The 24,328-nt window shown below is 51.8% G+C and overlaps 1 protein-coding gene and 1 pseudogene across 1 annotated transcript; one reads left to right on the forward strand and one right to left on the reverse strand.

Annotated features, from left to right (window-relative positions):
* Window positions 1-187, forward strand: part of LOC103738286 — a 6,780-nt pseudogene extending 6,593 nt beyond the window's left edge.
* Window positions 188-4,068: 3,881 nt separating this feature from the next.
* Slc4a1 (solute carrier family 4 member 1 (Diego blood group)) lies at window positions 4,069-19,921 on the reverse strand. The gene is made up of 20 exons (XM_008838175.3): window positions 19,850-19,921; window positions 16,392-16,474; window positions 16,144-16,264; window positions 15,140-15,213; window positions 14,212-14,392; window positions 13,984-14,119; window positions 13,405-13,528; window positions 13,200-13,284; window positions 12,874-13,055; window positions 11,838-12,048; window positions 11,448-11,660; window positions 11,131-11,279; window positions 10,816-11,010; window positions 9,591-9,761; window positions 9,131-9,220; window positions 8,475-8,641; window positions 7,757-8,010; window positions 6,678-6,847; window positions 6,421-6,594; window positions 4,069-5,648 (listed from the first exon to the last, which is right to left on the reverse strand). The coding sequence occupies exons 2-20, from the start codon at window positions 16,404-16,406 to the stop codon at window positions 5,568-5,570; spliced, it is 2,793 nt and encodes a 930-aa protein (XP_008836397.1). The 5' UTR covers window positions 16,407-16,474; window positions 19,850-19,921; the 3' UTR covers window positions 4,069-5,567.
* Between the last annotated feature and the right edge of the window lie 4,407 nt (window positions 19,922-24,328).

Below are 24,328 nucleotides of genomic sequence, written 5' to 3' on the forward strand. Positions count from 1 at the left end.
GCAGGACCAGGGAAGTAGAGGGAGGTGAGGGTGGGGCCAGGTCCAGAAGCAGTGCTCCTGGGGCCCAAGGAAGGCACCAAGTTGGCCTGGGTGAAAAAGATCAGGAAGCAGTATTGGTTCCAGGTGTCTGGGGACCCAAGACTAGGAATGGCGCAGGGCCCAAACTAGGAGTAGAGAACAGCGGGGGAGATGGAAGGGTGAATGTGGCTGGGTGAGTCAAGGCGCAGAGGGCTGCGCTATAGACTTACCCCAAGAGGCCTGAGGATAGGAGTGCAAGCTAAGAGAGTTAGCCCGTGGTGCAGGGCCCGGGACGCAGAGAGAGGTGAGGGCGGGGCCAGGACCAGAAGTGGTGCTCCTGGGGCCCAAGAAAGGCACTAAGTTGGTCTGGGTGAGAAGGATCAGGAAGCAGTATTGGTTCCCCAGGTGTCTGGGGCCCCAAGACTAGGAATGGCGCAGGTCCCAAACTGGGAGTAGCGAACAGCGGGGGAGATGGAAGGGTGAATGTGGCTTGGGGAGTCAAGGCGCGGAGGGCTGCGCTATAGACTTACCCCAAGAGGCCTGAGGATAGGAGTGCAGGCTAGGAGAGTTCCAATTGGGTTTCTTTTACCAAGAAAACATTTTTTTAATCACATCAGGAATCAAGGAATAAAGAACAAACACCTTTGAGTTAGGGTTGTTAGGTGCTCTGTCTGTATTACTCATTGGTACCTTGCTTGTTTGCCTCTGTGTTCTGATTTATTTTCTGTGTCAAAGTTTATGACTTGGCAGAATTACTTAAAAACTAGTATGTTATGGATTTCTAGGGTTTATAAGGCAGACCTGTGGGGTTTTTCTTACATTTTTAAATTAAAATTTAAGTTTTTAGTTTTTTTCCCTATCTAGAAACCTTTGAGAGGGAACTGACACTGATTCTAACCACTCTAACAGCTATTAAAATACCTGAAAGCAAATCCTGAATCCATCACTCTAGAGTCCAGCCTTGGTAGACAAAAGAAAAATGAGGAAGAACCCAATAGAGGGATGCTTTTGGAAGCCCTTGTCAAGAAATTCCAATGGACTCTCATATGAACATTTGAACTGTCCTGTTCTGACTTTTTTCTGGTTCCCCGTCTAGAACTTGTAATGCTAATTACTCTTGCCTTTACTTCTCCTTCACATCTCCTTAGGCACCAGTCAAGGACCTTTTTTTTCCCCTATAGTTAAGAGTTGTGCAATTTCAGAGTCTTTTAGATAGACCCACTGTGCTGGATAGCTTTAGTGTCAACTTGACAGACCTGGGTTGAGGGAGCCTCAATTGGGGAACTGACTCCATTGGACTGGCCTGTGGCAATGTCTGTCGGGCATCTTCTTGATTGTTGAGTGATGTGGGAGGGCCCAGCCCACTGTGGGTAGTGCCACCCCTGGGCAGGTGGGCCTGTGTTGGATAGAGAATATTTGGGAGCTTTTATCTAATCCTTAAAAGATTCTAGGGTTACCTCTTCAGAGGGGGGGAAATGTTAGAGTAGCCAAAAGCCCCATAAAAAATAAATAAATAAAAGAAGAAAGAGCACATAAAAGAAATACAGATGGAAGATTTCACATTTATCCCTGCTTATCATGTGATTCTGTCAAGCACTTACTGAGCTAGCTCCATGATCCTACATTTTTGTATTTGAACCTTGAGGAAGCTTCAGAGCAAATAAAGCCACCCGAAATGTTAGAGTAGCCAAAAGCCCCATAAAAAATAAATAAATAAAAGAAGAAAGAGCACATAAAAGAAATACAGATGGAAGATTTCACATTTATCCCTGCTTATCATGTGATTCTGTCAAGCACTTACTGAGCTAGCTCCATGATCCTACATTTTTGTATTTGAACCTTGAGGAAGCTTCAGAGCAAATAAAGCCACCCTCTGTATCTTCACCTAAAAAAGAAGACATAAGGATATGTAGTAATAAATAAAATTAACTCTAGAGCTATTCTGGTCTTGAACTCACAGGGATCCTCCTGCCTCTGCCTGGCTTTTTTTTTTGTTTGTTTGTTTGTTTGTTTTTTGTCTAGAGCTATTCTGAGCTAAGCCAGGTGTGGTGGCGCATGCCTTTAATCCCAGCACTTGGGAGGCAGAGGTGGCAGATTTGTGTGAGTTCAAGGCCCCCCTAGTCTACATAGTGAGTTCCAGGCCAGCTGGGGCTACAGGGAGACCCTGTCTCAAAAAGACCAAATAAACAAACAAACAAACAAAGTTTTAAAAAGGATTTGCTAACACCTCCCTGACTCAGACTGTTAGGTAGAAGGGGGAATCAGGCTTTCTGTGATCCAGCACCTCCCTTTGATACCATTCCTATTCCAGTCACCCCCTCCACCTTGAAGAAAGGTCAGTGCACCTCAGAATATTCACTAGGTGTGGTGGGCTGAGACCTCCACTGCTGTCCTCTCTCCCATAAATGGCCGAAAGACAGAGTTTGACTTGTCAGTTCTGGGTTTAGAACCCTATGAGTACCAGTGTTCTAAGGATTGTGGCCAGGGTCTCAGCCTCCCCTATCCTCAAAGCTGTTCTTATAATTGTGATAAAAATCTGGAGAAGGTGGGGCTGGGACTGTAGCTCAGTGAAACAGCGTTTGCCTATCATGCACCAGGTTGTGGGTTCAATTCCCAGAACCATTACAGAAAAAATTGGAAGTCAAATATGGTGGTATTCACCTGCCTGGAATCTCAGTGTTCAGAGGCAAGAGGATCAGGAGTTCAAGGTCATTCTGAGCAGATAGCAAGTTTGAGGACAGCCTGAGACACAAGGGACCCAGACTTTAAAAAAAATTTTTTTTAATTGAAGAGGAGGCAGGGCATGGTGGCACATCTTTTAATTGCAGCAATCAGGAGGCAGAGACAGATCTCTGTGAGTTAGAGGCCAGCCTGTTCTACAAGGGAGTTCCAGTTTGAGCTATGTAGTGAGTCCCTGTCTCAAATAAACAAGAACAAAAAGATGGAGAGGGCTGTAAGCCTCAAGGGGCAGGAAGTTCTCCTCCAATCAAGGCAGCCTTTCTTTTCTAAGTCCAGCTGGTTCTCCCTCAGGGGAGAAGAAGGATGTGTAAGAATAGATTCAGTAGGAAACCCATGCTCTGATTGCTGCTGGGTAGCCCAAGACTGCACAGACTGGGAACATCCTGGGCCTGAGCCCTCAGCAGTCCTGTTTCAGTCTCAGACTGGAGGTGGGAAGTGGGAGGTTCACAAGCCCTGGGACGGCTCTCCTTGGGGCCCAGTTAGTGCCCCAGCATTTTGCTGCAGCAGCTTGGAAGGGTCAGCTCAGGGTAGTCAACTAATAAATATATAGATCCAGGGAAGGAAGCTAGGCAGCCCTGGCCTGTACTGATCTCTCCCTGAAGTCTGGGGATGGTGGGGAGGAACTGTATACCAGCCTCTTCCTTCCCCAGGTTGGAGATACCCTCTGGTCCAGGACCACCCTAGAACTGCAAGAAGCAGTTGGGACTAGGGACAGAATTGTAACAGAGGTCAGAGGGAGGACAAGTGGAGAGCTGGTCAAGAGATGTTCCAGGGTGAGGAGAGACAGAGAGACATGGAGAGAGAGTCAGAGAGAGAGAGCAGAGGCAGAGAGGAAGAGAGACGGAGGGAGATAGATTGCTCCTGGCGGCCTTTGGAAAGCTAAGTTCCCTCTGTGGGCCCCGGTGCTCTTTGGTGATTGTTCTCAAAGACTCTGTTCAGTTTGTTGACTAGTTTAAAGGGTCTTAGGGGTCTGCAAGTGCAAGGTGCAATGTTCCCTGACAGCCCCTTTCCCTACTCCACCAGGCCGGCCCTTCCTTAAGAGAGAAAGGTTTTGCAGGCTGAGAGTTCATCTCCTATTTTCTTGCCCACTCTGGGGAACTTGGTCCTCCTCATGCTTAGGCTCAGGGCCCCCCTCAGAATGGCCCATGGCTCTTGTTGCCCCCCATGGCTGCAGTCCTACATGGGCCTCACTGTCACCTGGTCCAGCCAAGACTCCTTGGGCCCCTGATTCTGGGACAGGAACTTCAAGCAAGGTGCCATTCCAACACAGACATGTTTATTAGCAAAACCTTTTCCCAAGCATGGCAGGGAAGGGCACTGGCAGAGTGGGAGGTATGATCTCCACTCTCCTTGGCAATGTACAAGGAGCAGGGCAAGGCAGGAGGGGGGCAAGGGCATACCCATTGGAGCAGCCTCACCAGAAGCTCCCCACAAGGCAGGCTCTGTGCTCAGCAAGTGCATTCCTTACACCGCTTCAAGCAATCCCTTATAATTCCCCTACAAAGTAGGTACCATTATTATCCCCATTTTACAGATGAGGAAAGTGAGGCATAGGGTGTGGTGGGAGGTAGATGTGGGATTTCAGAGACCCCCCCAGAGTGTTCCATTGGGGGCTTCCTGTCACCTCCTTTCCATCACTCAGTTTCTGTTTCTCTCACTTCTCACCACTTCCAGTTCTATCAACTCTTTTTTTAAAAATATTTTTGTTTTGTAAAAAAATATATTTTGTCCATGTTTTAGGGAGATCACTGTCTCCTAGTCCAATGGGTCAAACCTGGGTTTCTCCCAAGATTCAGTTTGGATGGGGTTGGACACAGCAGGTCTCTCTCTGCGGGGCTGGGTGTGTGGATGAAGCCAGCTAATAAATTACAACCCTCCCGGTCTCCCTGTCTGGAATGCCTTCCCATCCTCCCTCCATCCCCATCTAAGCCCAGAGCAGACTGTATCACTTCCACCCCCAGCCCACCATGGGGTAGGGGCTTGTCTCAGTTCCCTCTGTGTCTAGGGCCCTCACTCATTAGGTGGGTGTGGGGGTGAATGAATGAATGAATGAGTGAGTGAGTGAGTGCTGGGTGGAAGGGAGCAAGCACTTAGGTCTGAGTCCCAGTCACTCGTCTGTCTCTTGCCCTCACCACAAAGCTTCTTGGATGTAAAGAGGAGGGTCTTGGGGTGGGGCTGGGACTGAGAAGGGAAAAGAGGAGTCAGGGGTGTTTCTGAGCAAGGAAGGTAGATGAGTGGAGGGTGGAGGACAGAGCTGTGCCCTCTAAGTCAGAAGGCCAGGTTCAAGTTCCGGCTGTGTGGCCCAGAAACTGTGTGCCCTCAAGCAGGCTCTGAGGAGAATGTTGACTGATGGAAAATGGTCTTCCAGAAATTACAATGCACTTTTTCACATTCACATTGTCCTCAATGACCATGCTGTAACATGGGTAATATCAATGTACTCATTTTACAGAAGAGGAAACAGAGACCAGAGAGGCCAAGGGACTTGCCAAAGGTCACACAGCAAGCAGGAACTTGAAAATTGTCCTCCATGTCTCACCTTTGCCATGAAGGAGGGGGCTCAGAGCTAACACTTCCAGCATGAGATACATGGCAATGTGTCCCCCAAGACACTGTGGCCCAAATCCCTGATATGGCTCCTGGTCATTTCCAGCCAGAAAAGCCAGCGTGCCTTGGGTACAAGATTTCCTAGACATGACTTCCCTCCCTACCCACAGCCTTGAGGCCTAGGAGTCCATGAGATGCCTGTGAACCTCCACTCTTCCTGGGAAGGTGGTGAAGTGGGATGGTTGGGGGCCTGGGCCAGCCCCTCACACAGGCATGGGCACTTCGTCGTATTCATCTCGACCTTCCTCATCATCAAAAGTCACCTTGGCATCATCACCGTCCAGCTGGAAGAGCAAGAGGGAGAGTGTGAGAAACTGGGGCAAGATGAGCCCTTAGAGGCATTTAGAGCCTAAGAGGCACCTCTGGAGTTAGGAGCCAGTTTGGACAAGTCCTGTGCTGTCTCTAGACTATAGGGTTGGTCTAAATGAGTGGTTTTCAAAGGGCAAGGGGTGCCTGAGGGTCTGGCTGGGGAGAACTGCAAAAGGTGAGCAGGGGACCCCTCCTATGGCAGCCCTACACTGACTGTCCCACATGACTTAGATGTCAGAACTAGCCACTCAGCCCTCACGTGGAGGACGCCCTGTATGCCTCGTAATGCTGTCACCAACCCTGTCATTACCCCACCCTGCACTGGCATGGCACAGAGAAATGAGGTCATTTGCCCCAGATCATATGCTAGGACATAGTAGACCAAGATTGAGGCATAGACCTTGGACCCAGACATTTTTTTGTTTGAGATAGGGTCTCATATAACCCAGGCTGGCCTTGAATTATATAGCCAATGATGACCTTGAACTTCTTATCCTCCTGCCTCCACCTCCTGTGTATTGGGAGTATAGGCATATGCCTCTACACCCAGTTTATATGAACCCAAAATCTTTTTAGGCCAGCACTGTATCAACTGAGCTGCATCCCCATTCCTAGACCCAGATCCTAGCCGCTTCACTCTGTACTCCCTAGCTCTGAAACCCACTCCTCACATCTCCTGGCCCTTCGCTGTCCTCTCCCTGCCCCTTTCCTTCCCACCATGCCAGGCACAGACCCCTGACTACTCACACATTGTAGCTCCAGCTTGCTGAAGATGACTGGCAGCAGGAGGCGCCGCAGAGGCACAGTGAGGATCAGGACAAAGGGCAGGGCCAGTGAGGCAGGAGTGGACTTCACCACCCACAGCAATGCTAGACAGGTGATCTGGATGCTGGTGAACAGGTGCATGCGCCACGTCCTCACCTGCAGGGAGGCTGAGATCAGTGCTTGTCCTGCCTTGGCACCCCTACTCCCACCCCAAGCTGGGCAGCTGCTAGGCCTTATACCCTTTTCACGAAGGGCACATCCGGGTGGTACTTGGATGGTTTGAAAAGGAGCAGGATGCGATCAAAGAGCTGGATGCCACTGAGGGATGTGACTCCCATGTATAGGAAGATGCCAAACAGTACTGACAGGGGGATGCGGGACAGGATTGGCTCCATGAGGATGGACAGACCTGTGGGGAGGGACACACTGTCAACCCAGGTCGCCTGAGGACCAGAATTTAGTGGGGCTCCGCCTGTAGTTTGAGTCTGACCATGAAACCCCAGGTGCCCTGTGGGCTTTTTCTGCAGGTCATGTTTATAGGCTCAGAGAGGTGAACAACCCCTACGTTCACATTGGCAGAGTCAGACACCTGCCTGCCTGCCTTATGCCCTGTCTCTGAGCTTAATGGGGATAGTCACAGAGGTCAGAGGAACCCATCTTCCCCCTCACCTTAGAGTGCTTCCATCATCCCCTACAGGTGAGAAGAGATGTGAAGGAAAACTTTCTGACCTCTCTATGAGTGACCACAGCACTGTCCACAAAGCTGGACTCAAGTTTGCTAGAACCTGAGGGATTCTAGTGACCTCTTGTCTTTCCCAGGCTGAGCCATAGTGACAGTCATAGAGCAGCTGAGCTAGAAAAGAATCCCAGGATCTAATATAGCCTGTGCCCCAGAGACCAGGGATGGCACTCAACTAGCAGCAGAGCAGGGAGAGAACCCACAGTCTGCTGCACTGCTGTTAGCTAAGCTTGTGGAAACAGGGTCTGATGGAGAGAAGCCTGAGGCATGCAGCTCTCCTCCCCTGCACAGATGACCGTCCCAGTGTCCCAGGGGCCCTGTGCTTCCTTACTTCCTTTAGATTCCTTCCTATGAATTACTGGTGCTGGGGAGGCCTGGGCCACTGGCATGTAGGCATGTGTACAGGGACCTGGCTGCAGAGTGGATGGGATGGGAGCCCTGTCCCCCACCCCAAGAGCAGGAGCCAGGGTTGGACGAGGCTAGCTGCAAGTGGGCAGAGGGTGAAGAAGCCCCCATCCTAAGAACAGGGGTGAGGAGTGGGTGGGATAGGACAGCAAGGATGTGGCCAGCCTCACTAACCTACAAGCACAGAGACCAGAAGCCCACTGATCCGCTGCTCCTTGACTTCTTGGATCTGAGCTGCAGCTCCCGGGCTGCTGGCCTTGCCCATCACAGTAAGGGCATTGGCATGGGTGACAGAACGCACGGTGGTGGCACTGAGCCAAGGCATTCCAAAGAGGGCGGCCACCCCACCCATGCCAACGACCAGTAGCAGGTCCAAGTGAAAGCCGGAGCCTTTGATCATCTTGCGCTCTGGTTTACTGACAATCAGCCTGTGGGTAGAAGGAGGTCTGGTGAGCAGGTACCTCCTCAGTTCCCTTTCCTTCCCCCACACCAGGGTCCCTCTGAGCCTTTTTTGATTCCTGCTCCCATTTCTCTTTAAGTTCCTAGCTCCCTCCCTCTGGCTGTTTGAGAATGCAGACTCTGGGGGCTAGAAGTCTCCAGAAAACATCCAGGCAGAAATGCCCAAGTCCCAAGTCCTTGAGCTTCAGCTTCAGAGAGCTTTGCCTGTTCAGTCCCCGCTTCCACCATCCAACTGCTTGTCTCAGAGCTCCCAGCTTGCATGGTCTCCAAATGCCACTCCTCAGGGCCACAAAACTTGGACCTGCCCCTGATGGTCCATCAGGCCCAACACATCTGCTAGCAGAGGGTCACTGGCCAGTCTCCTGTAGGCCCAGAGCCTGCTCGTTTTCTTGCCTCCAGCCTTCCCTGGCCAAGCCCTCATCCTTGCTCTTACGTGGTGATCTGAGACTCGAGGAATATGAGAATGAAGACCAGCAGGGCAGGCAGGGCTGAAGCAAACATCATCCACATGGGAAAACGGGTGTACAAACCCAGGGGGTGGATGACCCAGCCCCTGGCTGAGGAGTTGGACACTTTGAGGCCATCAGGCACCGAGAGTTTCTGTGAGAGGAGAAGGCTGGTGAGAACACAGGGCCAGGGGAATGAGAAGAGATGGAGACAGGGGCAGCCAGGGTCCTGGGTTGGAGTTGGGTTAGGGTGTTTGAGGACTTGCTTGTATAGAGCCCTTACTGTTTTCCTAGATAAACCCTTGGCTTGTATCTCCTCAGTCTTAGTTTTATAGGTGAGGAAACAGGATAGGGGTTAGATATAGCTTGCCCCACTCCACATAACTACTTGGTGGCAGAGTTGAGGTTTATATTCAGATCTGCCCTGACTCAAAGCACACTCTTTCCTACTGTCCTGGGACAAGGAACAAAGAGAGCATTCTGGTCCAAACTCTTGCTTGGGCTAGATAAATCCTGAGGGGACGTGGGAAGAGCAAGGATGGTGGAGAGATAGCTTTCACTGGCTTTGGGTTGGGGAAAGCTGTTCTGGCAGGGAGAGGGGTAGGGGAAGGAAATGAAGAGGAGGGTGGCATGTCAGAATCACCTGGGTGTAGGTGTCTTGGATGAAGGAATCCACAAGGACCATGATCAGGATGGAGATGGGGACCCCAAAGTCCCCAATGACTCTACGCAGCTGTAAGAAGATGAAGGAATCATTTGCTGCCCACATTCTGCCTCCGACCTGTTTTCATTTCCCTGCCATATTTACCAGGGGCTCTGCTCTTCCCAAGGGATCCATGAGAATCGAATGGCCTGTCGTCACCTCAACTATCCCTGCCTCCCTTCTTCCTCTGGCCCAGCCCCACACTTCTCCCCTTCCCAAGAACTGTTTATTCTTGGTTTCTTGCTGGGTTTTGGTGCTGGGTGGAGATGGGTTTGCTTCCAGAGTGAGAAGAGGGTCTTGGGAATGGAGAGCTGGGGTAAGAAGGGGAGTCAAAGGCATTGAGGAAGCTAGGGGCTGGAGAAGGACAGCGTAGTGCAGGCAAGGGGGGCGATGCACTGACCTTGCCAGGGAAATAGGTGCTGTTCTTGAACTTTCGCAGCATCATAGCAAGTAAGAAGGTGCCAGCCATAAGCACAAGGGATAAGAGGGCTGTGTTGGGCACCGGGCCCTGAGGTTTGGGCTTCATCACAACAGGGACATAACTCTGCTGTAGTGGGTAGTCCTGGAAAATCTGCAATAGAAAAACAAGGTGTCCTGTTCCCTTCCAGCCTTGGTTTGGGCTATACAGTATAAAACAAATCAACCCAGCATTATCATCCATCTGTTTGTCCGTCCATCCATCCAGCCATCACCTATCCATTCACCCACCCACCCACTGCTCCACACATCCATCATCCACCCATTCATCATCCATCCGGCATCCAGCCATCATCCATCTACCCATGCATGCATCCATCACCTGTCCATCTTCTTTCTCAACTGACATGTTAACCAGCTTAGTTTTCAGGGCTGAGGGGCAAGTTAGTTTGGATGGGATAGGTCAAAGAGATAGTGAGCAGGCATGTATAGGCATGTGCAACCAGGTCTTAGGGGAATGTGAAAAGCCTGGAGGGCAGGACTAAGTCATAAGAAGGTTTGTAAAAAGGATTAGAGTTGGTAATAGTTTAGGTCCTGGGGCCCTTTGATCCCCAGGAAAATAAATGAATAAATAAATAAAATCTTCTTAAAATATTTTTTTTACAGGGATCAGAAGAACCCACCAATCAACAGAATCAGGGGACATGGAGAGTCCACCTTTATTACATATACATTGCAGATGCAGTAGGCAAAGCTTCCAGAAACAGGAAGCGAGCTAAGGAGGCAGAGACCCTGTTGGGTCCTTGAGGACAAGTGTAGGAGAAAAAGGGGGCCTCAGAGATCCCCCCATTGCCTCACTGCACATGGTGTCCCAGGCAGTCTCACGTGTACTGTCCTCTAGTCACATAGTGATTGCTTCTGAACACGGACACCTGTACACAGAAGTTCCTTTCCTCATACAGTTTCTCTACCTAGTCATAGCAAGAACACTGGTCACAGGCACGTACGTGGTCGTAGGCAACCCCATTGCACAGTCCTGTGTGCAGATGAGGGAACCCAGAGATACACATGTGCCCATGCTCTTGGTCTTACACACAGGTGGAAATACAGTCCTACTCATGCATATACACAGCCACACACAGTTATGTGGTCTTCCATACCCTCTCATGTATGTATATGTGCTTGCATTAGCATCCCCTGGGTCCCACCTTGATCAACTTGGAGAAAGTCTCATAGATGAAGATGAGGGAGATGAGGAAGGAGAAGATCTCTTGGGTGTAGCGGGAGATGAAGCGGACCAGGAAGCTGCCCTCGAAGGCTACCACCAGCACCACCAGTAGAATGAGCCAGAAGCCGATCCACGCACGGCCCACGATATACTCCAGGTTATTGCTCTCACAGAACTGCAGGCAGTCAGATAGAGGGCTTCTGATCAGACAAACATAAACTCAGGTACCTTGTGGGTACCAGGCAAGTGAGCCAGGGTCAGTTACAAGGTCAGAGTGGGGCTGGGACAGTGCTACCGAAAAGAAGGCTTCTTCAAACACCAGCAGGGGTCCTGAGAAGCCAAGTACAAGCAGGGGCTGTGCACTCAAGAGAGCGAAGAGAATGCCCTGCGCTGCAGTGGAGATGAGCAGCTCTGACACCCCCATCAGATTCCGGGTCTTTTCTCCTGTAGGAAGAAGTCACAATGGGATCAAGATCAAGACATTAATTTTCAGGGACCCAAAGATAAACCATGGCAGGTTGACACGGGGGTTCCGAGGATCAGATTGAATCAGGAGTGAGTACTGAGACAAAGGCCCGAGGGTCAATTAGAGAGACCATCATTGTCACTGACCCAGGAGGCCACCGAAGGTGACAGCAGGTGACAGGGCAGCAAAGTAGATGAAGATGACAGCAGCCAGGACCTGGGGGCTGAGCGCATCTGTGATGTCACTCAGGTAGTAGGGATAGCGGCGCCGGATGTCACGTATCAGGCCTCCAAAGATCCGGCCTGTCCGTCGTAGAGGGTCATCTGGGCCACCAGGGACCCCTGGGCCCCCATTCAAGTCTGAGGTAAAGGATAGGAACATTAATTAGAGGAGCTGATGGAAATGGATAGCCAGCATGACTGGGAAGCTTGGGCACAGGGAAAGATATTGGGGGGTATGATGGGAAAGGGGCACTGTGCTAGGGGTCTAGAGGCCTGCTGGGGCTCAGGAAGCCCTGTCCAGGGCAGCACAGGTACCTAGGCTCTTGTAGAAGCTGGGGTCTGGCTTGGTAGGGCTGGGCAGGTAGCGCCTCCGAAGCAGCTCTTTCTGCATGGGTACCAGACTGAGCAGAGCCTGTTCTGAGAGGGCATCTGTGGGTGGCAGCACCAGGCTGCAGTCCAGAAAGCTCTCTAGGGAATTCAGTAGCTCCCCTTGGTTCTGTGCCAGGTAGGCAGTTGTGCGGAATACCTATGGGTAAGGGAGAGGGTTGGAGCTGCTAAGTTTGCAGGCAAAAGGTCCCAGGTGAGCAGGGCAGCCTAGTGGTACATGTCTGTAACCTCAGCACTTGGGAGGTGAGGACAGGAAGATGGCCACAAGTTTAAGGTCAGCTGTGGTTACATAGTGAGTTCCAGGTCAGCCAGAGCTATATAGTGAGACTCTATTAAAAAAAAAAAAAAAAAGGCCGGGAGTGGTGGCACACACCTTTAATCTCAGCACTCGGGAGGCAGAGGCAGGTGGATCTCTGTGAGTTCAAGGGGAGCCTGGTCTACATAGTGAGTTCCAGGACAGCTGGGGCTACAGGGAGACCCTGTCTCATAAAGACCAAAAAAAAAGAAGGAAAAGAAGAGAAATAAGAAGAGGAGATGGAGAAGGAGGGGGAGGAGGAGGAGGAAGAGTCCTGGTCTTACTGGGTGCGCACAGCTAAGGACCAAAACCCTGTCATGGTTCTCATTGTGGGGGCATGTTCTTCCTGCTCCTTCTATCCTCTAAGGAACATCTTTGGAGAGACAGGTGGGGAGCCTGGATGGGGAAGGAGGAGCTAAAGGATTCCTGGTGGGCTAGGCATACCACATAGCAGGTTGGGCCAGCTAGAACTGGGCCAAAGTGAGCCAGACTGGACTAGACTAAACCAGTTAGTCCAGAGCAAACCAGGCTAAGACTGGACCAGCCAGGCCAGGAGCAAGCAGAATTCAACCCAACGGGCTCAACTAGTAAATCTGAAGTCAACCAGGCCAGGGCCTCTGTTGCCCTCCCGACAACTCCCAGGCTCTCCAGCCCGTGGTCTCTACTCACTCTTTCTGTCATAAGGGTAGCTGCTGCCCGGCCCAGCTGAGTGTAGTCAACATGGGGAGCCTCCGGTCCCAGCAGCACAAAGAGAAAGCGCACAGGCTCTGGGAGCTCCAGGTCTTCCAGCTTCACTGCCTCACTCAGTCTTACGAAGCCCAGCACTGGCTGCTGCAGAAAGGCAGCCCGGCCTGTGGGAGGCATGAGGTGGTCAGGACAGGCCTACAGGACCCACAGTACATTTATTCAAGAGAGGGGGCTGCAAGTCCCAGCCCAGAGAAAGGCAGGTTGGCCCAGAGCACAAAGTAGGGTGTGTGGAGGAAAAGGGTTCTTACCCACTAGAACCAGCGTGGTTTCTGAATTTGGGGGGATCTTTTCCAGAATTCCAGATGGTGAGTGGCCTTCTGGACCCCCCTCTCCCTGTGGGAAGAAAGATGGTGGTGAGTGGGGTCCTGGGGCCACACTGGAGTCTAGGGGGCCTAAACATTCAGCCCCTTCCTCTCCTAACCCTTCTCACTTCCAACCATATCCCAGTCTTACCTCCTCACAGTAGAGCTTTGTCTCTACCGAGGGTTGTTGGGGAAGCAGAGGCTCAGAAGGGTCCCCAGAGTGGGTCAGAACAGTGGGCTTCACACCCCCCAGGGTCTTTAGGTCTTCAGCATGGCTGTAGAACAGACAGGGAACATTGATTCAGTAAGCTGTTAGGACTGAGATTTCAGAAAAGTGGTGACCAATGGTGGGAGGGACTAAGGTGGACATCGAATGGAACTTCCCAGTGTCCAAACCAGAGAGACCCTAGGGGAGAAGGAGAATCAAATCTCCTCTTAGAGGACACTATGGATATAAGTGGGTGGCTCATGTCTGGGATGTCTAGGTGGGATCAAAAGAAAGGATGGAGAAAAGTCCTTAGATCAGTGGCCTCCAAGTGCGAGCCTGAAGTGGTAGTCTCCCCTTGGGAGATGTCAGACCAAGGTGGGGGCCTGTGGTGGAGGAAAAGTGGGGCCCTTGCCTGCGGAAGTTAGCTCCATTTGGAGCTGAAGAGGGGTGGGGAGACTTTGGGGTAGGGAATCTGGGGAGGAGCCCATGGATGCGGAACTCAAGTTCCAGCAGGCAAAGCACCTGCGTTTGAGCAGCAGAGCCCGAAGCAGTTGCTCCCGGTCCTGCGGCCGGATCTGCTCGTCATAGATGAAGCTGTCCAGTAGCTGATTGGCCACCCCAGCCAGGGAGGTCTCTGACAGGTTCAACAGCACAGTGCCTGCAGGCGTGAAGGGGTGAGTTGAACAGCTGCATGGTGGCTGCCTCAGCAGCCTTCTGTGCAGTGGCCATAGTTGGCCCAACAAGACCCACCTTTTGCAAAGACTCTTTGCAGCTCCAGAAGGCTCCAGAAGGTGAGGTAAGACAGATGTGGGCAGCCCCACACACCGTCCGGCCGCAGGTTCTCCTCCAGCCCCACCCAGTGCGCTGCTTCCACCCATTGGAGCTCCTGGTTCCTCTGGTCCATCATCAACTCCTGCAGCTCCACATAGGCCTAAGGGCAGCAGCCCAAGTTAGTTCATCAGACCACAGGCAGACCCATGAGGAGACTAGGAGCTTGGGCCTCACAGGCACCCAGCAGTTTTGGACAGATGCTTGGAAGAGGCCCAAAGCCCTGGAGGGAAGGAGATGTCTTGCTCGGAACATGGGGAGATGCGCAAGGGTGTCATGGGTCCAGCCCACTCCACTGGCTCCATGTCTCACTCTCCTCAGCAGGGCCTCACCACATTTCAGAAGAGGCATGAGGACCTCTGGATCAAGAGCAGCCTAGAACAGATGCTGGGCCAGAAAACTGGGGCCTGGTGGCTGAGGCTGAAGGGGCTTAGGGAGGCATTAGATTAGTCTCCTGCCTCCAAGATTATTGAGGAATGTGACTCAGATTGTCCTTAGGTGTAGGTGGCTACTCCTGGGGCCACAGCTGAGGCAGGCCCAAGTTTCTAACCAGCTAGGAAGTCTTGAGTGCTGGGGCAGAGGAGAGTGTACACTTGATTTTATGGATCCTCAGTGAGCATCCTTCCCAGCCAAACCTCAGCAGTCAGACTGTCCAGGAAGTTTGGAAAGGGCCTGTCTCACCATTTGTGAGCAGATCCCTTTCCCCATCACCAATGTCCTAGGATGCCTGCCCTTTCTCTGCTTCTTTACCAGGGGTTTCCTCCAGCCTGACTCTCTCTGTCCCTCTCCATGATACATAATGGGTCCCAAAGGCAGCCTGAGAAAGAGGATGGGGGGTCTGTATCCTCACCTGGCGGGAACTTGGGTGCGATGTGGGGGCACTGGTGGAAGTGTAGTCTGTGGCTGTTTGCTCTGTGGGAAAAGCTGAAAACCCAGAAGCTGGTTAGCATTGCTCATGATGTGGCACCTCACTCCCGCTCTACTGTACCACATGGAGGGAGCCTCAGGGACCCAGACCCAATCCTTCTACTGCCCCTGGCCTGGGAGCATGCCCAGCCCCATCACTGTCCAGCAGTGGGATGTGGCTCATCATACCTGTTCTGGGCCTAACTTGGTTCTGTCACTCCCCATCTGAGCCTTACTGAGGACCCTTGAAATTCATTATGGAGATCTGAGCCCCTGGCCTGACCCTTCCTCAGCTAGGATGGGAAGCGAGGGTCCCAAGTTCAGGACCATCCTAGCATCTCTTCCCTTCCCAGTCACCTCTGGATAAGACTTCCTTTCCACCTCCCACCTGCTTAGCTAAGCTACCAGTTGGTAGCCTCTCATTGCGTACCACTCAGGTGGGGTGAGGCCCTTATATTCCCTCATCCCAGCCCTCATTTCCCAAGGGGGCCTCTTAACCTCAAATCCAATCACTAGCACTTAAGTCCTATTGACAGTAAACAGGTCCCTGCCTGGGGCTCTCTACCTAAGACCTTGGGCAGGCCAAGGAAGGTGGTGTGGGCTCCTGAGGACTCTGCTCAGGGGCTCCCCACAGTCAACCCTATTTCTCAGGACCACCAGCCGCTGAGATGGAATGATGTTCATGCAACAAGCGAGATGCTTGGTGGAGATGCTGCCATGGGACAGGCAGAGAGTTGGGTGGGTTTGTGCCCTTGTCCCAGACAGACCTGGCTGCTCTGTCACATGTGAAAGGGGCCCTACCCCCCAGTCACCTCCTGTGATCATTTCAAACAAAATGCTGTTTACCCTTCAATCAGCCATGATTGTGGGGAGAACTGGCCCTGGGACTGGGACTGGGACTGTGGAGAAGGGGCAAACAGGGCCTCTACTGTCCCTTCAGGGACTCACCTTCCAGCTCCTGTAGCTGGACCACAGGGATACCTGGGTCTTCATACTCTTCCTGTTCTAGAATATCCCCTAACCCTTCTTCGCTGTCCTGATCTGGGATCTCCAGCACTTCCTTGTGGTCCTGTGGGGAAAGGTCATCAAGGTTAGGCCAAGTGGCTCCCCAAGTCCCCTGAGGAATGACTGGGGCTGCCCAGAGTGACTTCTCAATGACCCAGACAGGAGCCCTGCACTGACCAGGAGGCACCCACCTGCATGTCCCCCATGGTGCTATCCTCAGTGTCCAGTTGTCCACGGCGATCTGAGCCCCCAGCATAACCCGTACCTCGGGTCCCTGTAGGAGGAACGCAGGCTGAATAAGGCCCACTTGTGTCAATCAGCCTCAGTTGGCCTTCTGTGGCTTTGGGGTTTTCCTAAAAGGGCTGACTTTTAATGTCAGGGGAGCCTGGGGATGTAAGACATTCCCAGAGTGGGACTAGAGTATAGGTGGGTATAGAGGAAAGAACTGGGTTTGTAGGTGTGTGGGCATGTGGGCAGGAGCTGAGAGATGGGAGATGTCAACATGGCTCAGTTTCCTTAGTGTTTTCGGGGAGAGTGGTCAAGTGATGTGGAGTCTAGCTCCATTCTCTATTTACCAGTCCTCATATACCTTCTGTTCTTGAGTCCCAGAGACTCAGCCAACTCCAAGGGTATGACCTGTTCCCTCTTCAGGGGCCTTGGCTCCCCTGAGTGTCTATAACATATCCTCTCCTAGAAATGGACTTTCCGCTGGGCAGTGGGCTGCAGCATCCTTGGAAGCAGTCCACAGATCTTAAAGGACATGAGGCTGTTTTCCCTCTTTATTTGAACCCTACCTCTCTGACTTATATTCTACCTGGCCTGTTGGCTTCCTTGTGGTTACCAAGCCCTTGCTTGCCCAGGACCTTGGCACATCCATTGTCAATCGTGGATGCAATGTCCTCTGCCCCCTACCTCTCCAAAGTCGCCTCTTCACAGGCCCTCCTTGACCACCCTGACATTCCCTGATCTAGCCTTGCATGGTTTCTTGATTGATTTGTGTCTAAATACTGTCTGACCTATCCTCTGGAAAAGAAGGCATTTGAGTATAAAGCCCCTGACACCTCGATCCTCATGAAATCCCCACACCTAGCAGAGGGCTTGTCACATTGTGAGTGCTCAGCCATCCTGATTCTACATCCCAGACTTGAGGCTCAGAATGGCCAAGATGCAACCAGAGGCCACAGAACCTCCACCTCTATTTTTTCAATGTGTTCTTAGTCAAGATGAAGGTGTACCCACCCAAAAATGTGAGGACGGGCACAAAGGGAAGGCAAAGATCACCTAAGGTACCAGACTGGATGTGGAGAGGTTTTCTTTCCCTTTTTACCCATTGAGACATAGAACATTAGAGTAACAAGCATTTGGGTTGGAGTCATCAAATGTGGCTGACTCTGCCGAGCACAGGAGGTGAACAAGGCAGGTCCCTGGTTTTAGGATAACTGAAGAGGTTCCAGATGGACAGAGGTTAGGAGGCCATATGTGCTGGGTGCTGTGGATCAATATAGCAGGAGAAAAAGCAGGACTTGGGTATAGTACAGTGGCCATAGGAGAGGTCCCAGGTCTAGAGGCCCAGCCTATGTGTGAGGAGTAGCTAGGGCTGAGGCAGGGAGCAGGGGAGGGGAGAGAAGCAGAGTGTAGAAAGCAGGGTGCAGGGGGCAGGGGCAGAAGACAGAAGACAGAGGGCTGAGGGCAGGGGACAGAGGGCAGAGGGTGGCATGAAGAAGTGGAAGCAGGGCCATGCATGCAGGCTGGGGCCATCAAGGGTCTAGCGCAGGGCATAATTTAGAAAGAGTCATACAGAGAACTTTCCGAGGCATGGATAGTCCTGGAGTCCTGAGCAGTAGAGGGAGAGGTATAGCTGAGTCCTTGGCAGTAGCAAATGAAAGCCATGAAGATGTCCCCAAGTCTAAGAATGTCCCCCATCCCTCTGTAGGAGGTTTGTCCCTCCACAACCCTGGCTACACACCTTTTCCCTTCCTCCTCTCTCTGCCTCTTCCATCTTTCTCTCCCAAAGGCACCCTACCCTGCTCCTCTTTTCCAACTTTATTTTTTTTCCTCTTCTGGACCTGCCCACAGTGCCTCTTGATCCTCAGATCCTGAGGTGTCAAAATTCCCACTGTGGAGCCTTGATTCCCTGGAGGGTCAGCATGGCATAGCCAGGAATCCGGAGTCCCAAGCCACCTCCCTTGCTCTGACTGGTCAATGACCTTGGGTAGCTCTCAGCTGGCCAGGTCTGACATCTGTCTGTCAGATGCCAGGACTCAGAGAACTCAGTTAAAGAGAGGAGGGGCTTGGAGCCCAGCTGGACCCCAGAGGGTGCCCCCAGGCCCAGGTTGTTGCCTGCTGGCCCAGTGCTACCAGCTCAGCCTCTCTCTGACTGGCACTGATAAGAACCTAGCCTCTGAGACTGCACTGCCTTGGGTTTGGAAGCACCCCAAACACCTGGAGGGCAGACTGCCAGCCAGGCCAGATAAGGAGGAGTGAGGCATCTGGAGCCCTGGATGTGGAGCCCAGCTGAGGAGGCACAGGGGGAGGGGGACAGATGACAGGGAGGGGACAGATGACAGGGACAACTCCCTGGTAGCACAGCACCACCCTTTTACGATCAAACCCACACAGCTGTGAGGTCCTATCTCTCCTAATCCCAAAACCACTCCGCTTAGCCAAGCCAGCAGTGTCAGTGGCAAAGAAAGCCAAGGTTCAGAGGAGTCCACCTACTACAGGAGCATAGTAAGTTGACGTCAGAGGCAGGATTAAGCCTGTGACTCCAGGCAATTCTCTAACCACTGTACTGAGTTGCCTCCTAGAAAAGAAAACAGCTCTTAGCTGGTCTGGAATTAGAGTTAAGACATGGACTCTGCAGTCAGACTGCCTGGATTTAAATCCTGGCTCTGTCATTTACAAACGTTTGTGGGCTTGAGCAAATGACTGAAACTTTCTGAGCCTCAGTTTTTCTTTTATAATCTTTAAAATGGAGCCGGTGATAATGATTCTTATGTTATAGACCAATTGTACATATTAATTTCATGTACAGAATACATGTGGCCCTGCACCCAGCACACAGCCTGTCATGAACCTGCCACTGCTGTCCAGGTCAGGCTTGCTTTCTTCATCGCTCTCTGACTTGCCTTCAGTTCTAGTAGAATGAGGCTGAGCTAAGAGGTTTTCAACCCTTGATAGAGCAGGGATTCTCCTTTTCCTCCAAATACTTTTTGGGTAGGGGACAGTGCCAAGTCCCCCAAATAGACGCCTAGAAGTGTCACAAATGGGAATCAATGTTGGCTGACATGGTCTCCCATGTGGATGCCCCCATACATGGAGGAAAAGAGGAACCTGGAGAAAATGAGGCCTGAGTTCATGGGGTCCGAGGGGTTGGTGGACAGAAAGCTGACAGGATCTACCTTGGAAGAGCTCAGTTTTCTCCCAACATGCACACCAGCCACATACACCTCTCTGCATGGGTACTGCCCCTCCCACCCCACAGGTGCACTGAGATGCACATGCACATGGTTACATTACCATCCCATCCACCTGCACCCCTTTGGGGGTCAGAGGCTCCTGTCACTTGGACAGAGATTCAAGCTGGCCACCTGTACAACCCTCAGGGCAGGTGCCAAAGGACCACCCAACCACTCCCTGCCCTTCCCACCTGCTCAGGAGCCTCGGGGTCCCTCTTGAAGTCCTGCAGCCGCTGGTGCCCTCTGCAACTGGCTGAGCTCCCAGATGCTCTAACAGCACTGGCCTGTGCCCCAGTGCCCTGGGGGAGGCTCCCAAACCCCTGACTCATGCCCCCGCCTCCTAATCTGCCCGCCCCACAGCTGGGAGCCCCTTTCCACCCCCCACCCCACTCCAACTGGGTGCCCCATAAGCAGATCTATCTCTCACCCACATCTGGACAGCTGTACATTGGGCCCACCCCACCCAACCTGACCAGCCCCTAAGGCCTCCCGGCCCTTCTGATCCTGGGACTCTCCTAGGTCTTCATTTATGGACTGAGGCTTGATAGTTGGGTTCCCCAGACTCCCAGCTCCCTGGCAGGAAAGCAGTAGCCTCTGGATAGCTGTGCCTTGCGTCTGTCCATGTTCCACTCTGGCCAGGCTTCTCTGTCCCCAAATCACAAGGCACCTTTTCATCTTTCCTATCCATGAACTATCATCCGTGGTTCTTCCTTGGTAGCCTCCCAGGGGACCTGCCTGACGCTGTTGGGTCCCATTGATTCCCTCCCCTTCTTGCCCCTGACTAGAGTGCTCTAGCCACCCAAGTCCCCAAGACCCCACTGGCTCCAGAGAGCTGATCCCTGGGGCTAAGACACTGACAGTCAACCTGAAACAATGTCAGGTCAAGAAAAACAACTGTCCCCACACAGAACCCCAGCTCACAAAGCACCAATGTCTGGGCACACTGGCTCCTCTGTAGCAGCCTAGCCCTGGCTCCCAGGCTGGAGCAGCAGCATTCTCGGCCCCCGCATACCCTTCCCCCCACACCTCCAGCAGGACTGTTCTCTGCACTGGGGGGAGCAGTGCCCTGCCCAGGGCACCTGTTCCTGACTGATAGATGAGTTCCAATGGGCGGGAATGAAGAGGTTTAGTCCAGATCAAGAGGGGTGCCGTGGACTTGGCTTTGAGCATGGAGGGAGGAGTCCGCTCTGCTTGGATCCTGCACTGACTGGTCATGGAACAGAGGCAGCTGAGGCATCTCCTGAGCTTCAGTTTCCTCATCTATCAAGAGAAGATTCCCAGGGCTGGGGATGCAGCTCAATTGGTGGAGTGCTTGCCTAGCATGCATGAGGCCCTGCATTAGATCCCCAGTCCCTCACAAAGCTGGGTGTGGTGATGCACACTTGAAATTCCTTTTTTTCAGGAAGTGGTAGCTCAGAACTTAGAAGGTAGAGACTGGAGGCTAAGAAGTTCAAGGTCATCCTATATATATATATATATAACAAGTTCAAGGCTAGCCTGAGATATGTGAGGAGAAAGAGGAAGAGAAGCCCAAGTTCAAGTTCAGGCTCCAACAAAATCTCAGCAATGGCCAGAGTAGGGTACACTGGATGATCTTGCCCACCAGCCTGTGCTGGTTGTCACAGCAGAGCTGAAAAGACAGTGGTTATGATTCAGGGCAGAATCCTCTACAGAGGCTGTGTTGGGTGGTTAACTGGGGTCATGCTCAATTTCCCCAAGTCCCCCATTCTGTAGAGGAGACATCTAAAATGACAGGTAGGTGAAGTAGCCTCCCATAAGCTAAATGACCAGGACATAGCATTTCTCCATGCAGGGCACCAAGTCTCTCTGGGCTCCTGAAGTCCTTTGGGGCAGTGACACTGTCTGGTTTCTCTCTCTTTCTCCCTCCCTTTCTCTACAGGGTCTCATGTAGTTCAGGCTTATGAACTTGCTACACGGGTGATGATCACTTTGAACTTCTGAGCTTCTCATCCTCCTGCCTGCACCTTCTGAGTTCTGGTATACCAGATATAAGTTATCTTGCCCACTTCGTGCAGTGCTGGGGACCAAGCCCAGGGCTTTGTACATGCTAGGCAGGCATTCTATCAATTGAGCCAAATTCCTAAGCCCACTGTTTGCCTCTTATAGGATGACTCCCAGCTCAGACCTGCTTGTCTGCCTGGCCAGGCAAGACAGAGACTTAATGGAGGTTAGCCTTTCAGTGAGGTGAGGGGTGACAACAGGGTGCTTGCATAGGGCTCTGACCCACTGAGGGTGGAACCCTTTTATAATATCACATCCACTCTTGGATGTGCAATGAGTCGTTCTCACCTGCTGTCCCGAAGTCCTCAACCAAGCTATGTTACACAGGAGGGATAGCCTTGCTACCCTGTGGGAATGGAGGCAAGAGTGAAGGCCTATGTTTGGGGCAAAGCAAACCTTGGTCTGCAGTTAAAGTAAGCGAATGTCGGGGCTGGAGAGATGGCTCAGCAGTTAAGAACACTGGCTGTTCTTGCAGAAGACCCAGCTTCGAATCCTAGCACCCACATGGCAGCTAACAACTGTCCATAACTCCAGTCCCAGGGGATCGGACAACCTCTTCTGTCCTTTATGGGCATTGCATAACACGGGTACACTTACCTACATGCAAGCAATACATGCATACACATAAAATAAAAAATAAAATAATTAAAAAAAAAAGTAAGCGAATGTCCCAATCATGCAGGGTGTAGTGGCTGGCTGGCTGGAGCAGAGGGGAGATGGGGTGGGAACAAAGTGTGTTCAGGGTAGCCTTGGGTTTCCATTGACATCCAGTGGAAGAGACAACTTCCTGTTTCTCCCTCATGGACTGGGAACCCAGACTCCTAGGATTTTGCTTCTGTGAACTGTTGGGACAGGAAGCTCCACCACTTGGTTGTATGACTACATCTTCTCTCTGATCATCCCTCTTCTTGCTGGACTGTTGGGACCAAATGGGATGACAAGTGGGTGGAAACTTCAAAGCACAGTCCTCTTTGGATGCAGGATGGGGCTGAGCTGTGAGCAAAGTGAAGGGTTACCAGGATTAGAATGTCTCCAGGGTATCGGGTAGGGACTGGAGCTGGGGCCTCCAATCGTCCATCTTTAGAAGTTCCTGTCCAGCGGGATAGATGATGACAGCCCACAGTTACTACAATGTGATAACAAGAGATGTGAAAAGTGGGGACAGAGAGGAAAGGCACTTAGGAAGTACCAGATGTCCCTAAGGATAATCTGAACTGTGCCCTGAAGAAATTCCTTAAGGGAAAAGGGAACTAGGCATTCAGGTGGAGGAACCAGAGGTGATGAAGTGGCAGAGTCGTGGGGGAGGGTATGGAACAGATCGGATTCACACATAGTCATGGCTCCAGCCCATCCCGAGGGAGCATGGTAGGAGGTGGGTGAGGGGACCCCGAGCTCTGAAGTAGAGTAGGAAGAGTAGCCTTTCCAGTCACAGTGCCACCCCTGCTCCCCCTACCTCCTACCAACCTGCTGGACTGAAACTGTGACCTTCAAGCCTCAGCGCTTACATTCTTGGCTCTGCCCTGAGATGGAGAAGGCTCCCCGCTCTGTGCTGTGCCAGGTCTTCCATGTTTGGCTTTCTTTTCCACAGACCATGGGTCCCATGGACAGGGACCATTGTTCTCAGATCCTTTAATCTGTCCCAGACTCTGGGATTTAAACTGACCAGACTCCATTAGTCAGTGAGGGCTTCTGTGTTTTGGTTTTTGAGACACTCTCTATGTAGTATATTCATACTCTAGATCTCCTGCCTCAGCCTCCCAAGTGCTGGGATTCCAGGTATGTGCCTGGAATCCACAATCCATGTGTTTGTGAACGTGAATGGAATTTGTGCAAATGGGGTCCCACAGGGCATGACAGTATATGACTTTAATATTAGCACTCCAGAAACAGAGGCAGGCAGATCTCTGTGAGTCTGAGACTAGCCTGGTCTACATAGCGAGTTCTAAGCCAGGCAGGGCTACACAATGAGACTCTGTCTCAAAAACAAAAATAAAACAAACCCCCCTGAAAAAACACAGGATCTCTTGTCACACTGCCAAAGCATGTGTAAGATAAGAGTGTTGAGAAAGGCCATATGAATACATGGTGACAGTCTTATTTCTAAACATTTCCTAAACACAAACAAGGAGACACCCTGGGCCTCCTTTAGCACCCTCTACCTTTCAAACCCCCAAATAGAGCTGCTTCTTTGACTCATTTCCTCCTCTCGCCCCTACACTCCACCTTAGCCCATCTCACCTCACTTCTGTATTGCCACTAGCCCTCCCTAGGCCCCCATCTTCCCAATCACCCCAGGGTTCTCCCACATGGCCCTTGGGTCCCCACAGCATGGCTGCCACAAGTCAGAATGGCCTTTTAGAAATTCAGTCACATGATGTTGCTCCTGTGTTAGGCCCACTGTGTAACCCCCCAACCTGTAGAGCCATGCCTATCCGTACTCCAGGCTACCCCTACCCTCTGCTTAACCCCTCTTCCTGTTCCTCCAGTGCAGAACCCATTCCTGCCTGGAGATCCATCTCCCCATGCTGGGCTCCTGCTTACCACTGAGGCTTTTGGTGAATGTTATGCTCCTTTGGCCACCCACGTAAACATAACTTCCTGCCACTCTGTAACTGTGTCAAAGAAAATCAAGATATGTTGTATATGAG

The sequence above is a fragment of the Nannospalax galili genome, unplaced genomic scaffold (genome assembly GCF_000622305.1).
Source record: "Nannospalax galili isolate Female #2095 unplaced genomic scaffold, S.galili_v1.0 scaffold95, whole genome shotgun sequence".
In the NCBI taxonomy this organism is placed as follows: Eukaryota; Metazoa; Chordata; class Mammalia; order Rodentia; family Spalacidae; genus Nannospalax; species Nannospalax galili.

Coding starts and splice junctions, on each gene's coding strand:
- Slc4a1 (XM_008838175.3), bottom strand. Junction 14,120..14,211: donor GCAAAGAGTCTTTGCAAAAG/GTGGGTCTTGTT, acceptor TCACGCCTGCAG/GCACTGTGCTGTTGAACCTG. Junction 13,056..13,199: donor AACCACGCTGGTTCTAGTGG/GTAAGAACCCTT, acceptor TGCCTCCCACAG/GCCGGGCTGCCTTTCTGCAG.